General features: G+C 47.7%; 1 protein-coding gene and 1 long non-coding RNA gene across 13 annotated transcripts in view; one reads left to right on the plus strand and one right to left on the minus strand.

Moving 5' to 3' along the window:
- The window catches only part of foxp1b (forkhead box P1b), a 119,012-nt gene extending 100,288 nt beyond the window's left edge, over positions 1-18,724 (plus strand). For 9 of the 12 annotated variants that reach the window (XM_029826996.1, XM_029827001.1, XM_029827005.1 and 6 more), the window contains 10 exons: positions 3,402-3,509; positions 7,404-7,491; positions 8,510-8,593; positions 11,652-11,856; positions 11,989-12,065; positions 12,611-12,712; positions 13,273-13,394; positions 14,198-14,267; positions 14,427-14,593; positions 17,063-17,207. In XM_029826996.1, coding sequence (XP_029682856.1) covers positions 3,402-3,509; positions 7,404-7,491; positions 8,510-8,593; positions 11,652-11,856; positions 11,989-12,065; positions 12,611-12,712; positions 13,273-13,394; positions 14,198-14,267; positions 14,427-14,593; positions 17,063-17,207 — 1,168 coding nt within the window. Of the gene's footprint in view, positions 1-3,401; positions 3,510-7,403; positions 7,492-8,509; positions 8,594-11,651; positions 11,857-11,988; positions 12,066-12,610; positions 12,713-13,272; positions 13,395-14,197; positions 14,268-14,426; positions 14,594-17,062 lie in introns of all 12 variants that reach the window. The other 3 variants (XM_029826998.1, XM_029827006.1, XR_003886064.1) reach the window with 3 other exon arrangements.
- A 2,637-nt stretch (positions 18,725-21,361) lies between these two features.
- LOC115246952 (uncharacterized) lies at positions 21,362-22,770 on the minus strand. The gene is made up of 3 exons (XR_003886065.1): positions 22,545-22,770; positions 21,544-21,660; positions 21,362-21,457 (listed from the first exon to the last, which is right to left on the minus strand). It is a non-coding gene; the product is annotated as an uncharacterized lncRNA (long non-coding RNA).
- Positions 22,771-24,979: the final 2,209 nt, after the last annotated feature.

Below are 24,979 nucleotides of genomic sequence, written 5' to 3' on the forward strand. Positions count from 1 at the left end.
TTGGTGTAAAACAAATGTATGTTTTTTAGCAAGGTTCAAAGTTAGCTTCCCGTCCAGACACAGGAGAAAAAAATCAAAAGTGCTTTGAGAATTAATCGAGGCTGCGGCTGATGGTTTTTGAAGACCAGAGTACCGACTCGCTGCAAACAAGGTGAGCATCGCTGTCAGGAAAGACACAAACCAGCCTCAGCTTAGAGCCGGAGCCGAGATGGGAGCAGACGTAGCGCCAGAGCTGGCAGCCTCTGCCTCACGCTGACTGTCAGAGATTAAAGAAGACGTCAACAGCAGTTTAACACGAGCCTAAGTGAGGAAGGCAACCTCTGTCTGAGTGTTCTCGCAGTATCTTAGATCTGTCAAAAACCCGAGCAGGTGATTCTCGTGCGGCCCATCTGCTCTGGGATGCCACGGATTATCTGCTCAGGCTTTCAGATGTGCCGTGGCTAAGACCAGAGGACACAGAGAACACTAAACACGTCCCTGTTAAAGGCTGAATGATGCTAATTTAGATCCACACAACCAATAATCCTTTTGCGTGTTAATTTTGAAACGCTTGAATCTCACAACTATCAGGAGCATTGTTCATCTCTTTTGATGCCGCGGACTCAATTCCAATCATACTCCATGGGAAGAAAAATGAAATATTAGTACGCACGATTATTCTAAGCAAAGCTCTGAGAAAACGTCTGTGTTATAATCCAGGGATTTGAATAATCAGGTTGGAGATAATGGGCTGGGCCGGCCCGGGCGTAAATAGAGAGCATCCTCTCCTCCTCCCTGTGCTGAACTTAATGAACTTTTAATTGATGTGGTTTTGTGAGTCCTTTTGTCATGCAACAGAAACAAGCCTCTCTGCTGATGGACCTGTTTTCCCGACTGGCTTCAGATTGGTTTACAGCAGGCCCTAAGTACCGTGTAGTTAGTTTCACGTGTCATATAAAATCTGCCCAGGCACAACGACGCCTGCAACTAAAACCTTAAGTGCATCCACAGGAATCACTCTCCGGCTTTGCACTTCCGTCTTAAGGAAGGAGGAGAAATTCAATCACAGCGGGCCCGACACTCCGAAGATGGGGCACGTGTTCTGTGTTTTCACTCGTCTCGCAGCACAGTCGGGCGAAGCAGGTCGGGGATCTGATTGTTCCGAACAACATCCCCAGTCAGGCGCGGTCGTTTCCCTGCCCGGGAACCAGGATGCACAGATAGACATGCACCCCCGCGAGTCAGGTTATCTTTATTCAGTGATTTGCTTATTTAAATGAAATGTGTCTGATCTGTATCTGACACAAATTCCCAGAACAGTGCTGCATCAGCTTTGTAAGGGGGAGCATCCTCGCACAGCACTTGGCCCACTTTACTTCCCAACAACCATCAGTAACCGCAGCTCGGGGACCGTAACGCTGCAATCTGTTAAAGAGATAAATTATCAGATTTGGCTCAGCACTCCCATCTCTTCTCCTTTTCATTGGTCTTACACCAGGAAAGAACGAGATAATTAAATCTTTCGGGGTAAACCGTGCAGCGTCCCGGGGAGGAAGCGGGCGGAGACGGGAAGGGCGGCCACGCTCTGACCTCTTAAATCAGTCGGTTCCCTCTCTCGGCCCATCAGACGTCGTGGATCACCATGACTTGTTTAATGCGTCCCATCAAAGGAAGTGGGCTGTAATACAACTGTCTGGCAGCTGGAAGCGTTTGATTCCAAATGTGTGGGAAACTGCATGTCCAGCCACGCTCCGGGCACCTATAGGAGCTCTACTGTGAGGCGACATCACAGCTGCAGGGGAACAAATTAGAAATAAGTACAGGGACGCGAAGGCAACGACTGTTTTTGGGTTTTCTTGAATGTTTCATCAAGTATGAAGGGAAAAAGTTAAAAAAGATTCATTGCTCCTCTCCCATGACACTAATGTAGCCCATTTGGTGCAAATTCTGTCATTTATTACTGTTTAGCCATCCGCCGTTTAATACGGCTCTTGAGCTGCCAGCCCCTCGCAGAGCTTTGTGCTCACTGATTCCCAGCACACTCCACATTTTAATATCTTATTAATACACAATTAACCAACATGCCTGCCCGTAAAGAATTAAAAAAGGATCTCCTTAAATTAAAAACCAGCAATGCCTTCGCCGTCCAGACATTTCCTTGTTAAAAACTGATTATAATGGGCCTTCCGTCATCTATTTATTAGCTGTATCAAAACAGAGGTCCTAATGTGAATGCATAATTCATAATTGAATTTAAAAAAAAAAAAATCTGACTTTTGGAAGAGGGAGGGAAAAAAGCTACTAACCACATTCATGAATGCTTGACTGATTCCTAATTGCAATGCAATTATCACATGTTATGAACAACGTGAACTCTTAAGCAAGTAATTAGAACACAAGGAAACCTGTGAAGACCTATGAAATTTCCTACTTGAGGCGCAGCTTTACCAACACTGATACAATTGAGATTTTAATCTGAGCATCTGAGCTGTTCAACCCAATGACTGTGAACAGCCTTGTCATTTTTGGAAGTCTCACTCACCCCCCCCGCCCCTTCCCCCAGGGCATAGCATTGGGTAGCATTTTATGCTTAATATATGTGTGATATTGTAGCGGTTGGTGTTGGTCCCACATGCCAAAACAACGCTTTATGCTCTAATGGATCTCCCCGCGTGCCTGAGAGCAGCGGCAGCACAGGTGCCAGCGATATAGGCCAGCCCCCCAGGCTCCTATTGTTGAAAGTTGTGTGTCTCGTACGGTGCCTGTGTCCATATGGCCGCCTGTCCCGCTCCCCTACCAGACGCTGCACGCGGGCTGCTTCTGCTCGCTGCGGCTAGCCGGGCTTCCAAAGCCTCTCACCATATGGAAAATGTTGTAAAGTTTGTTTTTCAGGCATGTCCCCATTATTGGGAGCCACATGCTGCCTGTGCACAGACACTTATCAGCCCCAGGTGACTCGAATCGGTCAGTCTGTGATCAATGGCAGCTATGGATGTTTACTGTGAGCTCACGGCGTGAAAGTGCCAAACACTTCTGGAAGCCTTCATGTTGTGGCGCGAGCTCCTCCAGGTGTGCTTGGGGACATGATTCAGCTGGCAGCACAGGAAAAGCAGGGGTGGAGGGAGCCCCGGAGCAGTCTGCATCAAAGAGAAGCGCAGCATGGCTCAGCGCTACTAAATAATTATGTATTGATTCAGTTGTTCTTTCACAATGTGAGGCCCTGCTCTTTAGGAGATCAAGCAGAGACCACGCAGGTGCTCCCTTTCCACATGGTCATCCTTCCCACGTAGAAAGAATGGGAAGACAACCAGCTTAACAGGACAAATCAGAGCCGCCTCTACTGTATGCCCATAGGCCTGTTTGTGCTTGGAAATCAGGTTTTAAGCGGCAGCTCTCAGACTGTGATTTTCTCTCCCTTTCAGGTCCACACTAGAGGAGCCTTCCCACCACAGCCACCCTCTCTACAGCCACGGCGTCTGCAAGTGGCCTGGATGCGAGGCGGTGTTTGATGATTTCCATTCATTCCTCAAGTAAGTGAAAATCTCCCCTGAAGGTGCATTTTCATGGCGGTTTGTTTGTCCCGGCGTGGGATGGATTACGCGTGGAGCGACCCGGAGGCACTACAGGTGTCACTGATTGTTATTCCCGACAGCGGCGCCTTTGTTGGTGCTCCCTCGACAAGGGTGCAGTTGTTGGGTCTCCTTCTGAGAACGGCATGGGCCTCTAATTCCTGTGATAAATACGGTTCCCATGGTGATGGCGGACATTTTTCCCAAACAAACAACAGTAGGATGTTTATCTGTGGCAACCTGCACTTAGTCCACTCAGCATGTTTGCCCTTGCCACAGGACAGGGGGACCGGGCTGTTTGTCTTTCCCTCCTGTCTTTGCTCTTTTGTCTTGTTTTCCAGATTACTGTGTTTTACCTAAAGTATCGTCTGCTTCCTATCGTCTGCGTTACCGCAGCTCCAGTCAGGATCACCTGCTGCTCAGCGTCACGGGGCGGGAGCAGTTTAGAGGGTTCCAGCAGGTCCAGTTTGGATCTGTGTCGGGGGTCCCTGGTTTGCTCACCAGTGACTCCATCGTAGCTCCAGATGGGGAGAAACATCTGCGTCGTGGCAGCCGATCGATGGCTCGCCGTCGCCTCGGATTAGCCGCGCTTTAAACAAGCTATGACACGATTCCATTATCCTGAAACGAGCCCTCGGCCAGCTCGCGCAGATCCTCACGTAAAAGGTGCTGGCGACGGCCGCCTGACAGGCAGCTGAACGTTTTCACTTCGTCAGCATTTTGATGCCATTTTCAATTTTTTCCTGTTTCCATAAATCCGCTCGGGAGCCAAGCTTGTGCAGGTTAAAATAAGGAGACCGTTACTGTATGTTTTTATTCCACTTTGTTAAGCAGCCTGAGAGCTGCAGATACTAAACCGAGCAGTGCACACCCACGTGTTTACACACACACACACATATATATTTTAGATTTGGGAGTGCCCCCTTAAATCCATCACTATTTATTGTATTCTGACACTGCCTCACCCTTTGTTTATAGAAGAGAAGGGAATTAGATTCGGTTTGCCTGCTCGAGCTCTGCCTTCAAAAGTCTCTAAGTGCACTCAGCTCTGTTTTTACAAGTGTTTTTATCATGGCAACATCTTGTTTACTTTAGTTGCCTGCTCCAACTGCTCGGAACATGTTAAGAAAACATTTGGGGAGAGTCTCCACAAAGCTGCCTTTGTTTAAGCGCCGGCGAGAGTGCGAGCGGCTCACCAAGGTGTTAACTCTCAAACCCTTAAGCACTTCCACATGAATCCCTGCGACTGATACTGCAGCCCTCCAGAAACACTCCAGCCTGAAAAATAAAGAACACATCAGGAATTAAAACGCTCCCAGCAATGTCTAGGGAGAAATGGTGAAAATCTCAGAGTGTGTGTGTGTGTGTGTCTGTGTGTAGTCAGCAGAACACAGTGTTCTGTATACCAGAGAGAAAGAAAGGTGAGGAGGACGCTAACGTCAACCAGATTTCTGCTCCACATGCCAACAGTAACAACCAACACAGGACCGACTGTTGTTTTAAACTGTGTGTATTTATTCTATCTTTTAAAGAAAACATTACATACCTTCACTCACTGTCTTGATAAATACAAAACACCCAGAGCCAGTTCCTGTTTTTTGGGTTTCAGCACACAGAAGGGTGGGGCTGCTCTCAGGCCGGCGCCTGGTGCTTTTATGGGGGTCAGGACCCTTTCTCTTCGGTGTCCAGCCAGAGGTCACTGAAACGCTGCAGTGCCCTCTAGTGCTGCGCCGTCCGCCTGTCGGCCCACGCCGGCGCTGCCTTCTCAAACCTCGTCACAGCTTTACTCTGGATGATGGAAACAAATCAGCTAAACATGTAAAAAAAATCACACACAAAGTCGGTACAGTGGGTTGTGTCACACTGCCAATTAGATTTTAATACCCTAGAAATAATTAGAAGTATAAATCAGGAAGGATTAATTTCAGCGTGAAGGTAAGGGGCGAAGATGATGAAGCTTCCCCTCAGAGACGGCTTCCAGTTCCGAGTCCGTCCATATAATTACATCTGTAAAAAAAAAGATGTCCTGAAATGTTTAGGCATCTAACCGCTCTATTTAAAAAAGCCAACTATTACAAACGATGTCTGTTTAAGTTGTTTTATTGTGACATTTACATCAGGGAGCGATATCCTGCCAGAGAGCTTTTAAAAGCAGCTTCATTTGAAGCCTAGAAAGTGACACATGCCAACGTTGATAGTCTCTCTGGATGTCAGCTCCCCCGTATCCCCACGCTCCCGTGTCCAGACACTCCTCTCAAGGCTGCATTAGGGCCATTTGAATATTTCATTTCCTATTAATTATGCACTGTGACTCTCCATGTCATTAAAGAAATAAAGTGGAATGTAACAAAGGATGAAAAGAAGCGGCGCACTCGTCTCCTATGAACAGAGAAATTCCAAAGCTGCTCACGTAGGCCGCCCTTCATTGAAAATTCAGCCCGCGCTGGTTAAATTGAAGCTGAAACGTCTTCACCTATTATTTTCCCCTTTGAAATTTACAAAGATGTCCTGAAATGTTTACCAGTTTCATTTTCGAGCTCCTTAATTAAATGGGCATTTATTTAACTCCGTCTAATCTATTTAACTTAAATAGATGCAAAGTCTGAATTGATTTCAGCAGATGGAGGTTAAAGCCCAGGCTTCCTTTTAATAATTAACTTTGGCTGCTGAATGCATATCACAGCCATTTTAAAATAAAATAATATAAAATAAAAAAAATATATGTATATAACCAAAACATAAGATTTAAATCATTCATCTCGGGGTGGAAAACACCACAGAAACCTGCGCCTCCTCCAGCAGAACTATCAATTTTCTGTCCTCCACGTGTGTCGGCTGCCTCGACGTCCACGTGTAGTTTACATGCACTAATGTGCCGTCCGTGTAAAAAGCAGCGGCGGCAGATTTATTGGGCCATCACAACGCCGCCGCTGTCGCCGCACCTTCGCAGGTTGACTCTGACTAGTTTTGATTTGCAGTAAATGACAGAAAAAGTGCATTTGGAGAGGCGGGCACGTTGCACTCGTCTCCCCTCGTCTGCCGGCGCCACTGCATGCACACGGACGTGCCTGGTGACAGTGACCTACATGGTCACCGAAGATGTGATATAATTTATGATATATATAATATATTGGATCCATTAGCGAGCATAATGAAGTAGTGAAATGAAAGGGTATTTGTGAAATCAGTTCAAACATCCTGCTCGGATTATGATTAAATGATTAATGAAATGCCCCTGCATAAGCATTTTCAAACAGTAATTCATGCGGCAGCTGATAAAATTCCTCCAATCATATTTCCCTTAGTTGTGAACCTTATCTCCACCATTTTGTATAAATCATGGGAAAAAAGCTCGCCTGCTACCCGGTGAGCTACTTATTTAGATTAGTTCTAAATGTACAGGAAAAGAGAGCATCCCTGTACGCATAATTACGTCCATAATTCACGGCTGTGACAGATCACATCTCCCCGTCCTGTTGTCCTCTGCCTTCACTCAAACGCGCTCCTTTTAAAGGCGGCGGCGGCGGGAAGAAAAACAAAAAAAGGGGACAATTTGATCTGAATAAAAAGACGCGGCAGCGCGAGGGAGCAGCGCGAGGGCACCGGGGTGTGATTCGGCTCAGGGCTCCATCTGGAAATCCTTCAGTCCGGCTTCTTATCTGGGAGCAGAAATAACTGTCGTGAGTTTGGAAAAAAGAGAAAGTGTGCGCCGGAGCTGGTTTATATTTACCTAAAGGTTACCACATATTTGACTGGGGTTCAGCTGCTGTTGTTGCAGGCACGTGCGCGGCTGCGAAGCAGAAATCAGCCCGGCATCAGCTCCTTCACAGGCTCTCTATTTTCTGTGTTTTCCAGGCATCTTAACAATGAGCACGCCCTGGATGACAGGAGTACGGCCCAGTGTCGGGTGCAAATGCAGGTCGTCCAGCAGCTGGAGCTGCAGGTATTGTCTCCCCGTCTATTTTGGCCCAAATATTTATGTGTCTTCTTCTCCCATCATATCCGCCACGTCTGCTGAACCCCTCCCTGTCTGCCTGATATCAGCCACGGGGTCACTGACGGAGGGAAGCAGCAGCATAATTTTGTACATTTGCAAGTAATCAGTCATTAAAAATGTGTTATGTATGCATGACAGCCAGGAAAAGATATATGAAGGGCCCGGGGCTAAGTGGAAGAGATAATTACATTTTGAATTTTACTGGGTTTCAAAGTTATTTATGACTTTTAACTGTTTGGCAGCAACAATAAAACACTTTGTAGGATGATTTGGTGGCATAATGTCGGTAGGTGCTGAGATTATTGTTAGAAACCTTTGATAAGCCTCACATCTGATCCGCAAAGGCGTGGGGAAAAACAAAAGCTCGACCGGTTTCCTGTCGCTGCGTTCCAGGAGCCGCCTGACGGCGAAGGCTGAGATGAACACGGCCTCGCTGCTTATTTAATGCACTGAAAATGTCTGTTTTATCCAGCCGCCGCAGGACACAACGTAATGCGTCCCAGAGTTTACGCAACAATGTCCTGTGGTTCTAATATTCGCAACATAAAAGCCGTCCAATTACTGTTAATGAGTAATAAACAGTTGTGGTTTACAGGATGTTAAAGGGAAACAATGAGAATAGAGTTGCTCCGACATTACAGCAGTCCTGTTATTTCCACTCTGTCGGAGGGGCTTTATCAGACACAGACTTCCTCAGCGCGCAGTCTATCACCGTGATTTAAGCTGGCAGCGGGGACGGCGCTGAGTTTTCGACAGGTAGAGAGGGCCCGGCCTTATTATGGGATGCAGAATCTTTAACCTTGAACTGCAGGTAGATCGTGGAGAGCGCGCAGATGTTTCTAAAAGCATTCTTCTGCTCCTATATCAAATATTTAATTGGATTTTTAAAACCCATGACGTCGAGTTTTTTATCCTGTTGGTGCAAAAATAGACAAAAAAAAACCATGTTGTGATCTCTCTACAGCTGGCAAAAGACAAAGAGCGTCTGCAAGCCATGATGACGCACCTTCACGTCAAATCCACGGAGCCCAAAGCCGCCCCACAGCCGGTGAGCAGCATCCCCGTCATACGTCTCTGTCTCGTCCCTCCCCCCGTCCCTTTGTTTGTCTTAATTGGCACACATGTATTCATTAATCCCTTCCTCCATCTCCTTATTTATCTGCTAAATAAAAACAGCTGTTCTCTTGAGGGGGAGGCTGTAAATATTGTTAGGAGCACATCTGCTGACATCTGAGATTCAATTTGGTGTCTGTGATGGACTGGCTGCACACTCGCTAACGGCCCCAGAGCACCGCTGCACAGCAGAGAAATAATGCAAACAAATAAAATCAGACGCGCTTCACAAAGTCGTTTAGCATTAGGAACTTCACATTTGTAAAAATGTAAAATATATACATACATATTTATATACACACCAGCAGCACCTTAGTCAGGATCATTATTATTATTTTAAAATACTCCATATTTATGATTACTTAATTTTGATGTTGCTTTAACATAGCTGCACTTTGTAAATAAATATTAATACGTTGTTCTACGTAAATATGAATTACACATTACACAGACAGTACATAAACTGTAGAATGCTGCAGCAGCTTACTTATTTTAAACATACTTATCTCTCGTTCAGCATAAGCCGCGCTGCTTAATCCACATCCTATAGAAGTCAGGCGTTAACATATGGCTCCTGAGTGTCTGAGCCATTTTTCCTTGGTTAAGGAGAGGCCTTGCCTCCATATTTCAGCCTGTCTGACAGTCCTTTCACCCAACCTAATGTGCAAATGTCATTTTACTGCAGGGCGTGAATTTGAAATGATGCACGAGAGATGTGCAGCATCCACACCGACGGCTCCTCTTTGCGCTGCGCTGCGCCGCTCAGATCATTTATTTACAGTCAGAGAAGTGGTGGCTGACGCGCTTCACGCAACACGGCCCCTCGGAATAAAGCGCCTGGAGATGTGGAATGACAATAGGCTGTCTGTAAAAGCTGCGCCCGTGTCACACGCACGTTGATTGTGTAGATTAGAGAGCAAAACGAGGGCTCAGACACGGGGACATTTGTATATGAAAAGTGGCGAGGGGGCACGATAGCATCTTGAGCTCGCTGCCTCTGCTCCCTCCCCGGGGCCTGCGTGAACGTCTGTGTCAGAGCTCAGCGGTGGCGCTCTCGTGGGGGCGAGCTGGGAGTTTTATTCAAATAAATACACCTCCGTTCAGCAGCGCCACTCTGCCTGCTGCCAGCTGCCCTGAAATCCAACCATAAATACGCGCGGCTTCGGCCGGGTTCGCCGAGGTCACGGCCCCGTGGTGTCACGCAGGCTGTCGCGCATCGTCCTTCAGAACCCCCCTCCCAAAAAAAAATCTACTCAATGCAGAATACAGTAGAGGGTGTTTGTGTGAGTTCTAATTAAAGACAAACATCCGATCCTGTGCGTGCACATCGTTGGCTGAATAAGACTCATTGTTGCGAGGTGCTGCGGGGCAGGGATCACAACAAAATGAGCCAGATTAGTAAGAGCCATTTATCTGTGTGTGTGTGTGTGTGTGTGTGTGTGTGTGTGTGTGTGTCTGTGTGTGTGTGTGTGTGTGTGTGTGTGTGTGTGTGTGTGTGTGTGGGCGTCTGCACTCGGTGTCACTAAGCATTCTTGTCAGAAATCTGACCTTTTACGCCATACATAATTAAGGAGGGACTTTTTGTTTATTTTCTTTAGCAGCTCGCCGAGTCAAAGCCAGTATAATTAGATCACCAATTACCATTTAATTAATTTCAGTCTGAAGTCTCATTTTGTCTGGGTGCTGGAGTGAGCCCAAATGGTGAGGCAAACAAAGGCAAGGCTATTACCAGCCTGTCTGCCCCATTGTTGGAGCCTCTGTGTGTTTATTGCCAGGGAATATGGATGAAACATGAAACAAAGCCCGCTAATCCACAGGAAGAGGAGTCAACGCCGCGGCTCCGCTCTATTGAGAGCTCTGCGTCAGAAACACGTGAACCCCGGTGGGATTTATTTTGCTTGTCATTCACGATAACACGAGGACGCTACCGTTGGTGAGAGCGTGCTGTTTGTGCATCCCAGCACTTATCCAAATTATTTAGACAGACTCGGCCAAAAAGTCATAGTTCATCCTCCAAAACATAAATAGACATTCGGGGGACTTGGATACGACCCACAGCTCTAAATTCTGCCGCAGTCGCAAACTGGATGACGAATTATTCAAATGAATTACAGGAAAAGTAAAAAATAGCAACATTAATTAGTAGCTGGAAAGGACGTGTGTGTTCATGTTAATCTGTCTGGCATCTCATCTCGGCCGTAATCAACCCGCCACGGTGACGATGCACACCAATATTGACCCTTTTCCCTGCTGCCTTGGCCTTTCTCACAGTCCGAGCTCATATTTAATTTGGAAACAAGCCTCCTTCGGCTAATCAGCAATTAGAACAATTTGGTTGGAATATGTATCTGTGTCATTAGTTTTCCTGCCAATTAATATCTGGATGGGGGGGACCAGGCAACAACGTTTTCCACTTGACTGCCGCTCCAGCGTGGAGGTTTGGCGCTGGGCTCGGAGCCGCCGCGGCTGCTGGAAGCTGCGCTGTACCTTTAGAGCCGTAATTAGTTTACATCGTAGCCATTAGGACCTAAACTCCTTTAATGGGCCTTCATGGTAGAAGCGGATGTTCTCTGGTGTCCACCGTCCGGCCGTCCGCCATCCTCACCGTGGTCACCCTGGCCCGTACGATGGAGGTCAGACGGATGTATGAGTTCATCTCCCGATCATACTGATAGGACGCTTCTAATTAAAGTCTTCACAACACGTTTTCAGCTCCTAATTAACCCACTTTGGCTTTTTCTCCTGACTGCTTTATTTGGGGGGGACGGGGCTCAACAGCAGGTGAGAACCAATCACTGGTTTTAGAGCCATGCCCCCCCCCCCCCCCCGCCGACCTCAGCAGTTTCCACTAATGACACAGTGGCTAAAGAGAGCAGGGTGTGAAGGGCCAAGGAGGAGGAACAGGTTTTTGTAAAGAGCAGACGTCCATGTTCATCACCGATGAGGTGACACAGAAGTCGTTTACAGTTTTCCTCTCTGTTTGCTTCCTCCAGCTCAACCTGGTGTCCAACGTCACGCTGTCCAAGTCGGCCTCTGAAGCCTCTCCACCTCTGAGCCTCCCCCACACCCCCACCACACCCACAGCCCCCCTCACGCCCCTGTCCCAGACCCACTCTGTCATCACGCCCAACAGCCTCCACAGCATGGGTCACATACGACGGCGCTACTCAGAAAAATACAACATGCCCATTTCTCCAGGTACCCCACACGCACGCCCACACCCGCAGATAAATACTCCGCCCACCTCGGCCCACTTGCTCATTTGCATCGTCGGCCTCCGGTTCAGCTGTGGCGGCTGATGTCTTTACTGCGTTTGTTCCTTGTTTGCAGACATCAGTCAGAACAAAGAGTTCTACATGAACACAGACGTCAGACCGCCGTTCACGTACGCCTCATTAATAAGACAGGTAAGGTCTTTTACAGGAAAAAAGCTGGCGCCTGCTGGCTTCTCTCTTCTCGCCTTGTTAAATATCAAAGGCGTTTGGGAAAGAGCAAAGCAAGAACGCAGACGGGAGTGTGAGATTTAAATAAAAAGCCACGTATGACAATTGCATTTGATGAAGCATTTCAGCGGCTGTGATTACCAAATTCATTTCACACAACAGTAGGGATGAACCTGCTTCATAATGGCCACTCAATTATTGCTGGGCTGCAGTAATCTGGGATCTCAGGAATTAATCTCAGTCAGCCGTAATTGCTGTCCTGTAATCTGCCTGAGAAATGTTTTCGCTTGCCCTTCATTCACACCCACCCAACAGTAGGAAAAACTGCTGTTGTGAATAAAAGGCGCCGCCGACAGACGAAGCTCGGCTCCAATACTCTTATTTTTATTGTTATTAATATTATTTCTTGTACAGGACAGATTTTGGCAAAAACCATTCGTGATCTGTCGTAACTTTTTTGACTGGAGCGAAACTCTAAAACTATGTTTCTGTCATCCTTCCTCATCCAGGCGATTCTCGACTCTCCGGAAAAGCAGCTAACACTAAACGAAATCTACAACTGGTTCACGCGAATGTTTGCATATTTTAGGCGCAATGCTGCAACGTGGAAGGTAATTTTCCTGCTCCTGTCGACGTTCTTAAACCTAAAAGGGCTTTGAGATAATGCCAGGGATGATTCCATGATAGCCAGGCATAATGAAGGATCCTCTATCTGCACACGAGTTGGGAACCACCCTCTAAACAAACACGTGAACTGCTGAGAAAAGCAAGGAGAGGCGAAAACATTATTTTAAAGACGAAAAGCGAAGAAAGCCGAAATGTTCTGATGGTGGGTGGCATTGGTTTAACATCGCAGTGGTCTGCCAGTGACTCCTGGCTGAGCCTGCAGCACGGGAACGCTCTGTTCCTCCAGGCCACAAACACACAAACACACATCTGTACAACAACAGAAGATCGAGATGTGAGATTAGACCTGTCCACCATTAGGGCTCAGCGGTGTTAGAAGCCAGACTCCCACAGAGTTCAGGCGCACGAGCCATTCCTACTCTTTAGCCAGTATTTTCCTGCCATAGCATGTGACACTTTATTCTTTTTCCTTGTACATGCAGATTCTTTGACTGTACTCATAAGCAACCTGTTTTTTTTTTTTTCTCTCTTGCACCAACTGCAGAATGCAGTCCGGCATAATCTTAGTCTTCACAAGTGTTTTGTGCGAGTAGAAAACGTAAAAGGGGCTGTGTGGACAGTCGACGAAATAGAGTTCCAAAAGAGACGGCCTCAAAAGATCAGTGGGTAGGTTTGGCCTGCGGAGTCACGTCTGATGGGAAGCAGCTGCTTCTCTTTTTGCTGCTCCATCTCATTGTCTGTGTGCCATAACGTCCAGGGTCCCCGCTTGCTTTGGCCTGCTTCCCCCTCATGCTTCCAGGAACTTTTTGGTGATGCTTCATAACCTGCAATGGCTTGTTTTCATTTTGGTCCTCACCCTCTGTGTGTGTGTGTGTGTGTGTGTGTGTCTGTCTTGTCCATCGCTGCATCTGCCCCCCCCACCCCCCCTCCCTGCCCCCTGCTGCTTTGCTTCCCCAGGGTGCCATTCGCACCAACCTTTCGCTGCATAAGTGCTTTGTGAGAGTAGAGGATGAGTTTGGGTCCTTTTGGACCGTTCATGATGAGGAGTTTAAGCGCGGCCGTCACGTACAGCGAGGCCGCCCTCGGAAATACGCCGCAGACGAGAACTTTGACAAGCTGCTCGTACAGTAAGCACTTCCTCCTGCCCCGCGGTCTCTCAAGGCCCAGCCTGCACTCCTGCATGCCCCTTTGCAAAGTTGGCATCATGTCTTTTGTGTTCTGCTCACCATCCATCACGCTCCATCAGCCTCCTCTCTCTTCCCATTAAATGCAAAGCTGTGTGGTATTGTCAAGTGATTGAACGGCTCAGAACTTTAGCCTTAATATCCACATTACTACACCCGTAAATTTGTTTAGTTCTTATACAAAGTGCATTGATTTCTCTTTATGAAATAAGATACTGCAGCTTAGGAATGCATGCGAGGTGAGACATGAGTCTGCGGTTTGTAATTAAATTTTTCTCTTTGCAGCAGTCCAGCCTTAGTGAAGAACATTCAGACCAGCCTGGGCTATGGTCCGACCCTCTCTGCTGCCTTCCAGGTAAACATGGTGACTTCATCTTTAGCTGCAGTAATCTGAACTTTGGAGGAGAAAGCTTTGAGAGGGGATGAGCCTGCATGAGAAGAGTGACGGGCCACTGAAACCCTGTTGGCAGCTCTCTTCCGCTTCACATTTGATGCCTTGGACTTTGCTTTTCAGGCTTCGATGGCAGAAAACAACATACCTCTATACACTACTGCTTCCATTGGAAGTCCCACCCTTAACTCTCTGGCCAACGCCATCCGTGAGGAGATGAATGGAGCGATGGACCATGGAAACAGCAACGGCAGTGACAGCAGCCCCGGACGCTCTCCCCTGTCAGCTATGTGAGTGGCACGTACATTCTAAACGGCAACATTCTAAATTTAAACTGAAAAAGAAGCTTCCCCGCCCACACGGAATTCTCCAGAAATTACCTAAATTCATGGCACGGGATGAAAGAGAAACAATGCGAGTAGGAGGACAATAAATAAAGCAGAGGAGGGTTATATTAGAGTGATGTTTGGGGTCATGGCCAGAACTGTGGCCGGCCTCCCTGCAGGAAAGGAAACTCCACCTTTTTCAAGGGAAGAAAAGACCAGTGCGCCCTGTTGTCGTAACACCCAATAAATAACACCCTCCCCTCCCCCCACGTGTCCGTCCGCATCCCGCCACCTTCAGCACGCCAGTTTGTTCCAATATTCCCGAAATGCCAGGACCCGGAGCGACAGAGCTGTTGGCTTCCGACGGCGTGAAACACGAGCGGCGAGAGCGTAAGAAGCGGCGCAACTACGCAAAAGCAAAATTAGTCTGGATTACTTCATCCAGGGTTCTCGTGTAGGAAAGTTGTGGTGGCAGTGGAAACCGCAGCTCCCCTCTCACTTGTTGTAAAGGAGTGTCTCCTCGCTTGTTTGAAGCCTAAAATAATACAGCGCGCGCCGCATCGCTTCCAGATGTGGAGGCGGCCCACCAGGGCACAGCCTGCTCACACTTGGGGACGGCCGCCTAAAATGATTGAGCTCGGGGGGATTCTGGCTCAAAACAACCCAAAAAAAAAGGTGCTGTAATGAGCTTCTGGCCAAATGGAGGGAAGTGCCATCTCTAATCACTGTGAACATAGCTGTGAGCGTGGCTGCGGAACAGGAAAGGCAGAGACAGGATGGGTGTGCTGGCCTGAAGGCAGCCTGCTCCTCCATCAGCCCCTCTGCTTCTATCTTTGGGCTGATGGCGCTCTCCGGCTCTTTATAATTATATATGTACTTTATTCAAGCACCAAACCAGTTCAGTCTGTTTTCTTTCGTCTTTGAAGAACTTTCTTCTCTTGTTAACTAAACACACCCGATGCCTCGCGCCCGCGAACGGGCCGCGGCGCACAGTAGCCGTCGTGCACGTGCGGGAAAATCTGACTCGGAGTCCGTGTGCAACAACATGTGTTTTCCACATGCGCCAGCGCCGCCGCTGCAGGAGAGAATGCAGCCATTAACACGGAGGAATGTAGAGCGGCGAGCAGCCAGTAGAGAATCAGGTATCCAGAGACGCTTAATTATCAGCAAAGTGTAGAATCAGCAGGCAGTTCAATAGCATAATAATAACAATTTCATGTCTGCCCTGCAGCCTCAGAGTCAGACCCGAGGCAACGGCAACTTGTGGAGTTACTTTGATGTTGAAATGATAGAAAAGCTGACTTTACTTTTTCCCCTTTTTATAATTTACACACCAAAAAGTGCGCGGGCTCATTAGCATACGGGCGCCTTCCTCACAATAGTCGGGAATCTCGCAGGAGGCGCCGGTGTGAATAAATCAGAACGTGGGCTTTGGAAGAATTTGACGTCGGTCCCTTGTTGGAGTAAATGAGCGCGGTGCCTCATCGTGACACGGCTCTACCTGCAGCCTGACACCCCCCGTTACCGCGGCGAGTCCCCCGCAGCCGCTCAAAACGGTTTCGGCGCTCGTTTCTGCCACCGCCAGCCTCCTCCCCTCCCTCGCCGTCCCTTTGCTCTCCTCCTTTAATGAGAAATTTGGCAGATCTCATCTCTTTAGTGGCTCTTTTGCCCAGGCTGTGAGCTGCAGGGAGGAAGGGGGGGGGGCAGCCCTGTGTTTTTTCCTTGTTTACAAGTGACAGCGTTATTATTCTCATAAGGGTTCTGTTTCTTATCACAGCGTTGAGCAGAGCGAGCCGCCGCCGCCGCCGCCGCGCTGCTCGCGCGTCGCTCCTGCCAGCGCTTTTCTTCCTTTATTGACACTTGGTTGAAAATGTGCATTAATTCTGGAGTTTAAAGCCCGCGCTGCAGTGCCTGGTTGCTGTTTGCTTGAAGTTGATTAATGATAGAAGCCGACGAGGGGTCGTCCTCTGGAGACCCGCCTCGCAGGTTGCGCATGTTAACGAGCAGGAAGAGGAACACACAGAGCGGCGCTGATCCTCCGCCACCAGGAGGCTGACAGCGGCGGCCCGCTCGTCCCCACACAGTCCATTCTCTCCTCTCTGTCTCACGTTGTTAATCTTCCTCATTTATCAAATCTAAGTGAATACCCCGGTTGTCAGTTCGCGGCGAAAATAAAAAGCCCGCAGCTTTTCCCGGGATTGGAATCCCTCAAAAGAAAGCTGGAATTATCATCGGCACCAGCGAGGCCCCCGCTCATTGATGTCAGACGTGTGTTTTTGTTCCCATGTTTCCTTCTTTATAAACAGTCGGCTCGGCCTGTTTCGTTTTGTTCCTGAACGTGTGAAAGGTTATTAATAAAAGGGGGGGGGGGGGGGGGATGTAAAATGGTCAGAGACAGCAGAAGTGAGAGATTCCTATTTTCCTTTCCTCCAGGCATCACATCAGCGTTAAGGAGGAACCACTGGACCCCGACGACCACGACGGGCCCCTCTCCCTGGTAACAACCGCCAATCACAGTCCAGATTTAGATCTCCACAGAGATTACGACGACGACCAGGGCCACGACGACATGCTGTAAGGCCGGTGCCGCCCCCCCCCCCCTTCCCCTCCCCCACCCCCGGCCCCCGGAGGCAGACACGGTCCGGATCGTCTGCGAGACATAACAAACACTGAACTGCAGTCTCAGCCACTGAAGACAGCGCTCAAATGTCTCCAAGTGAACTTCTTAGTGCCATTACAGAACATAGCAAGGACACGGGGGGCACAGGACCCCCCCCCCCCCTCCCCCCCAGGTCCGCTTTGATTAATTTTTACTTTGGGTTCAAGTAAAGCTTATAAAAGAGAGTTTCTACTTCTGAGTGGGACTGGGCTTGTTCGGTACGGGGGGGTGTGACCCTCCCCGTGCAGCTGGGACGGACTTGCACTCCTGAATGGTGTCTCACCCGCCCACCCCCACCCCCACCCCCTCACCCTCTCCCTGCCTGTCTCGGTCTCTCTCTCAGCCCCCCCCCCCACCCCCCCTGCCTCTCTCAGACCACGAGAGAGAGACGGAGAATGACTGGCGTTTCATTTAGGGGGCGCAGACCTGTGTTCTTTGTCTTTGCCTTCACTTTGTCTCAGTGCTTTGATTCCATCAGCGGTGGGGGGGCACTTTTTATTCGGTATCGTTGGGAATTTTTTTTTTTTTTTTTTTAGGGGTGAGAACATTCTACAATATCAAATTAATGTCTCTTTTCATCCAGTGCTGTTGTGCGCGCGAGTGTGTGTGTGTGTGTGTGTTTTTATTCCTTTAAAGGGATCAGACCTCATGTCCACGCTGAGGAGCTTCCGTGTGGTCGGCGCTCGACGGTGAATGTTTAGGATTCGCTCCGATTCCATGGAGAATTTTTCTGTCATTTATTCCAGCATCTTACACAAAAGTCACCATCCCCCGGCACCCCCCCTCGGCCCCCCCCCAGCTCATGAAGTCCGTTCAATGCACTACTCATAATGAAGGCTCTCTCCACGCATCAATGAAGTTTAATTTAAGATGGGAATGAATGACAGAGGAATCGTGCAGGTTGGGACTTGTCCTTATGGAATTAGACTTTAAAACGGCCCGACACCGCCGAGCGCGCCGAGCCGCAGCAGAACCTCCCGTCACCTGCGAATCTGTCTGTTTGTTTTAGAATAAGGAAAAATGAAAATGCCGGGCGTTCACCTGCAGAGTTAATGATTCCAACCAACCGATCGGGATTCCTGAACGCAGCTTCCAGGATGCTCGCGCGTTTTCCGCTCTGACTCGCACGTCGAACGGTCGAGCACCGTCGCGCGCCAGAAAAAAAACGCTCGTTTTGTTCCAGCGTGGAGACAAACGCCGCACATTCCAGCGTTCGACAGCCGAAACAAACGGGGCGTTTAGGGGAGGAGGATATTTCAGCGTCGACGCGTGAGGCAGCGGAAGAGGGTCCAGTTGGCTGAATTTCCGACTGCAATCAACCACTTTTGATTGTGTTAATTTATTATTAGTGTTTTCATTTTTGTTTCATCTTCATGCCTTTTTTTTTGAGTTGTTGATGTGTTTTAATATCTCGTTCTGTGATTACCAAAGATAAACTATGACGTCACTGTTGTGTGTTCATGCAATAGCAGATGAGGCCAAATATCTCTCAGCCATTCTCTCCCAAGCATGAAACCAATCGAGTTCCTTCTTTTCTTTCATTCATTTTTATCCAAACCAAAGGGGGGGTCTCGGGGTAGTGGGGGGTGGGGGGGGGGGGGGGGGGTTCTCGGGGTGGGGGGGGGGGTTCTCCAGCAGGACGGGTTTGCAGTGACCAAATGTGACTGGGAGGTGCTGTCGGGCCGCCGCCGCCGTGACCAAATTAGGGAAACTTGTCCTTTCTGCCAGGGAAACGGGAGCAGATGTGTGTGTAACATTTAAGGGCATGTAGATAAAGGAGAAATATAACGGGAATTTAAAAAAAAAAAAAAAAAAAAAGAAGCTTCGCAGGGAACAATGTGACAAACTGATTCTGTTCTTCAACTGGACCACACGATGAAATGTTTCTTCTTTTTACTCATCCTTCATGTGTATCCTCTGTAATGATTGTATGCCACTTTTAGGGGTTTTAGTGTCTGTGTTAAGATCGGCAAGACTTTATGATTGTGTTTAGTTTCTGTCATCATGTTACTTTTTATATTAAAAAACACTCCTGTCAACTAATAAGCTGGGTACAAGGTACTTTATGGTTGCTGGTTGATTAAAGAAAAGGGCCAGTCTGTGGTTTCATGTCCAGGCAGCTGTGGGACGGGTCAGTTACAGGCAGGCCGGGACCGTGAGAACAGCCCCCCCCACCCCCCCCAACCTCCAGTCAGGGGAAGAAGAGCGCCGATAGATCAGAACGTTCTCAGCACGTGGAGCTCGACGTTACTAAAGATAACGGCCTGAGAACCGCGGTGCTGGTGCCGGTACCTCAGCCGGGACCGATAGGGAATGTTGAAGAGGGAGAAGACGGGTTGGACGCCGTCCCGCGTGTTTAGTCTGATGCGATGGAGAGAATAACGCTTCCACGAGAGGAGGGAAAAATCATTTGTTCCTTTTCAACCAAATGAATCCATTTCCACAACTCAGGCCATTTGTTCCCAAATCTCACACAGCTGTGTGGCTCCATTTGTGTTTGGTCTTTTTCCGACAGATATTATTGTACATAAGTGTCAGTAAAGCGCCCCCCCCGCCCTCTTTTTTTTTTTTTTTTATAACAAAGTGCATTTGTGTTATGATGTTTGCTTAATTGCCACTGCTTTGTATTAACTGAATTAGCTTTGAAAAGAACTGCTGTATGTATCAGAACTGTTCTGCAGATTTAATCGGTAATCCTTTCTTTTTTTTAAAAAAAAAAATCATCTGTGCGGACATCTGGTTGAGCTGAGCGAGGGCAGGCTGGGGGGGGGGATTATCCCCAATTTTGGATTTTAAACTGTAATATAGAAAACAGACTTTTCTCTGTTATCATTGAGCGCAACATTTTGTACAGATTTTTCCCTCTTAGTGTTCGGCTGTTTTTGATACCTTTTGATGGTCCGACCGCTGCCTCCATGGTTGTTGGTTCCAGCCCTCGGACAGAAGGGCACACAGGTGTATTTCCTCCACCAGACGGGGGTATCATGCATGACTAATCCCGGTCTCACAGACATGGGATGGGGGGGGGGGGGCGGTTATGGATTAAATGGTCAGTAATAATATAAGGGTGTATCGATCTAAGGATATTTTTTATGAAATTAATAAGAGAAAAAAGAAAAAAAATGCAGTGCCAAGATGTAAAGAATATTGTTAAATGCTGTCTTTCCTTTTTTATTTGAAAAAAAACAAACAAAAAAAACCCATGTCACTCGGCCTCACCGCTGTCCTTTGCATCCATGTTGTTGTCTGGCGTCAAAAATATATTTATATTTTTATCTCAAGGGTCATTGTAAATGAGTCCAAGCAAGCACAGCGGCCGGGTCAGAGGTCAGACGCTGCTGGAGGCCGCGGCCGCGCGGCGTCCGACGGCCCCGCGTCACAGGCTGGCAGCACCCGATCGTTTCATCAATCACCAGTCACCCAGTCCGCTGTCGCTCCCTCCCCGTCTCACACCACTCTGTTACTGGGATGTCAGGAGGGGGGGGGTGGGGGGGGTCGGAGCTGTCAGCGGTGCTCTCATCCAGCGGCAGCTCCTTTCTTTTTTTTTTCCTTTGAAGATGTACTCTGTAGTTTCTTTCTCCTGCTTTTTGAAAGAGAAGTCTAATTGCTCGTCACTTCCATCAGTCTGTAACCATCTCGTCATTCCTCGTCTGCCTGACGCAGACCACTCTGTTGCCAGTGGCAACCACTGGCGCGAGCGTCCTAAACATGCAATAAAATGCTGGTTGTTCTAACGACTTCCTCCCAAGTTTTTTCTTTCCCGTTGCGCAACAGAGACGTTTTTTTCCTGCTGGAACAGTCGGAACGTTGGTCTCGATGCGAGGCCTCCTAATCTGGCCGTCTTTGTGCTGCGTCTGTCGTTCCGACTCCGTGTAAATTACATCGTCATTAAAAAGAGACCCTAAAACTGTCTTTTCCTACCAGCAATTTAGGTAACTGCATTTGATGAGCTGTAAATTGTAAACGGCATTAAAAGTGCAGAAATAACAGGATGCTGACGACCAGGACGGGCTTTTTATGACGGGGGCAAAGGTCACGCCGGCCACTAAACAGCAGACAGAGATCAAGTCTAAGCACTTTTAATCTTGTGAAACAAGCAATTACAAATAGTTGCATTGATTTGTTAAAAAGCTTTAGGTGACATAAATCGCTTCTTCCTTAGCTTATTGCTGGAAAACATAAATGTCACCGCTATTATTAATTAAGGCGTCTGAAAGACAAGATTTAATAGAAACCATATAAAATTCCAAGCAACCTTTCTGTAGGCAGTATTTCACTGCCGGGATCGGTGTGCGTCCGTGTTGCTCACGCTGATCAACATAAAGCTGCAGGGACGACGGCGTAATGGAAGACGTCTGCGTCTGAAAGTCATCTGCAACAGAAAATCATCAATTAATCTGAGCAGAGGCATTAACATATATGATTACAGACCATAAAAGCAGATATATCGTAGAGTGACAGGACCATCCTATACTTCCCTCCCGTATGTAAATCTGCATTTTATATTGAGATTTTTGGACAATTTCTTACAATCGTATCAATAAAGTTGCTGATTTCCTACATTTAAGCAACAATCACGCACAGAACGCAGCGAGATCTTAACGAATGTTGGACAAAAACAGTCACACAAACACGAAATGTTGTCGTCTTTTACAGTTAACGAGAAGGTTCCGAGAAAAGACTTATATATGAAATGCACAACTCCACCTATAGTAAACGTGTCTTTATAAAACTGAAGAGCTGTGGTCCAAATGATGAGCCTTGTGGAGCGCCAGGTACGTTTAAAACCCTTTTTGTGCCATTGATGCCGCCTCTACTCAGTATAGAACAGTTTATTTCAAAATTTGACAATTATTTGTCGATGGTTGTCGGTGCGGTTGTTGTGAATTGACGTGTGTGTCTAAACCAGTCAGTCAGAACTAACCAGTGAGATCACAACCCCACGCACCAGCTAGCTCAGCTTTGTTAGCATGACAGAGTGACGTCTGCCGCCCTGATGGGAGACATCACTGGAGCTCCGTTAGCTGCTGTTGCACATCTATTTCTTCTGCTATTCACATGTGACAGAGTTAAAGCTGGCAAACGAGCAGCGTTGTAGCGATGCAATTAATCCTGCAGTGTTTGTTATTCACGGTTTGGTGTGAAAGGAGGAAAAAAGCATATTAAGATGGGCTGCAGGCGCTGGTGTGCAGCAGGCCTGCTTGTAATTAGAGTCCAATTATTTGTCTGTTTCTGATATTGTAAACTGGCACTTACCACATCAGTTAAATTGACACACGGCACCGCTTGGTTTACTCTGTAATTAAAATGTGTTCTGTTAATTAGATGATGACCACTTTATTCCAGGGCTCTTGTGTTTGGGCTCCTCGGCGGCGCGCTGTTTGGATCATGAGATGCCAGACGCTTCCCTAATCAGCCCTTGTTTTGTTTCAATTACCACCTGCTGTTCAGAAGGCATGCCTCGCTGCCCTCTGCTCCGGCACACACACACACACACACACACTCACACACAGACACGTAGGCACAACAACAGAACAATACAACGAGGCCTGTTTTGCTACAGGCTGCAGCTCCGTTAAAACAGCTCGCTGCAGCTGGGTCCAATTTCTTCTATTACAAACCAGTGCTGAGTTTCACCGAGGGGCTGGGTGATTAAAAGAGGAACTAGAGGAGGATGAAAGTATAACAGAACTTATCAGACCAGTTATCGGGCCTGGTGTGAGCTGATGTAATGATAGAAAGCGGACGGCTGCATCCAAACGGGCTGTTTAACAGACGGGTTGAAGCAGGAGTGTAACGACGCTGATGAAGAGCTGCTCAACGAGGCTCCAGACCGAGTCTCAAACGTTGTCGGCAGTTGGGAGCCTCTTCTCCTCTTATCTCTTCCATCACCTGTAAAAATTAGACTCAACTGAAGAAGCCGAGGTCGGACGGAAGGTGACAAGGGTCAAAGGTCGAGGGTGACGTCCCCTGCAGCGTTTGTTTAGCACCAACACGCATCAACACGCTCTAAAACAGAGCACTAAAATCAGCAATTGGCATCGCCTGAAAACCAGATGAGAACCTTCACAGTTGGACCGAACTGCGGCCAAAGTGTGATTCCTTTATTTATTATTTAACATTTATAATCAGCTGTACGAAGCTTTAAAAGCAGCAGAGATGCTGCCCGTTTCCTCCTGCTGAGAGACTCTGTGTCGCGCTCCCGTGCTGCTAATTCCCCTCCTTTAAAGAGGGAGAGAGTCCCATTTCAAGGTGTCACAGCCGTGTTTACCTGCAGTGAACCCTGATTGGGGAGGCCTCTGCCTCCACCGATGCCCTGCTAATCTGTGTGACTGGCATGCTAATTCCTGCCATGCTGCCGGTCAAAACACAAACATGTAATGTTGGTTTTAGAACCAGGAGACCTGCAAGAGTGAATTTCAAGTGCTTATTCAAATATTTCATTAAAATGTAAATTTTTGGCAAGGCCGTGCGCCTGGCTGTGCACGAGGCATGACTTGAGAAGTTATGAAGTTATAACAGCGTTTCTCCCTCTGATGAGACTTTCTAATGTCCTCACCTTGTTTTATCGCCACATAATAGCGCAGCACAAATGCATCACGTGTGACAAGAGTTTCAGGTATTGACAGCTGAGATTAGTGGATGGCTTTTCTTTCTTTTTTTTTGGGGGGGGGGGAGCAGAGCGGCAGCGGCGGAGCTGAGCCTCCTGCGCAGCGGCGGCTGATCAATTCTCTTATCTTCCTAAAGTGCAAATGAAGTCGCTAAAATTAAGGCTATGCAAAACAGTTTGAGAGAAATGTCAAGTCAGTCAGCCACACGAATGGCTGCACGGCTTTGCTGGGGCTGCTCCTGGGGGGATGGTGGTGGTGGTGGTGGGGGGGGGGGGGGGGGTGACGTGCACGCTTGGATCACACACAAGAAAAGGAAATAAAAATTAAATCATTTGTGCAGGAAATCTGAAAACAATATGTGTTTCTATAAATATGTATATATTTAAGCCTTTGATTTTTGTGAATTTCTGGATTTGGAAGCATTTCAAGGGTTCAAACCGTCTCTGTGGGCGTCAGAATCCAGCGAGGAAGGAATGAAACGGCGTTCAGAACTAGAACAAATGGAACAAATGGAAATTTTAGCCCCTCTGATGGTTTTGGATGTTTTACAAAGGATTCCTGAACCGTACGGATCACCTGGTGTTTGGGCGGATTTGAGAAGAGGACTCCAGACATTATGGTGTGTAATAGCATGAACAACACAACGTCACCCCCCCTCCCCCAGGCTGCAATTAACTTTTACATAAACACACAGGTACATGTTTGTATCGAGCAGAGCAACGTTAGCGGCTTTAACCCGGTCCAGCAGTTGCACTTTAGTGGCTGAGTGGGGAACTCAAAAATACCACAGTTGTGAATTAGCATCTAAATATGAAGCTGCACCTTTTTGTCTTATTTGTGCCGTTTGTGCGCAGATGTTTGTGACCTCCCTTCTAAATAAGACTGCAGCCGACATAAAAGCAGCCTGTGAGTTTATTAGCTGAGTCAGTGAATGTGTACTTTAGCTGTTCTCAGGGTCTGAAATGTCCTCCGATGGGAAGAAAAAACATTTGATCAAGCGCTGATACACAGAAAAGCACCTGCGAGGCTTTTTCCCTGTCAATCAGTTATTCATATTGTCTTTGCTCAACAGGATATGTA

This window comes from Takifugu rubripes, chromosome 19, assembly GCF_901000725.2.
Source record: "Takifugu rubripes chromosome 19, fTakRub1.2, whole genome shotgun sequence".
Taxonomy (NCBI): domain Eukaryota; kingdom Metazoa; phylum Chordata; class Actinopteri; order Tetraodontiformes; family Tetraodontidae; genus Takifugu; species Takifugu rubripes.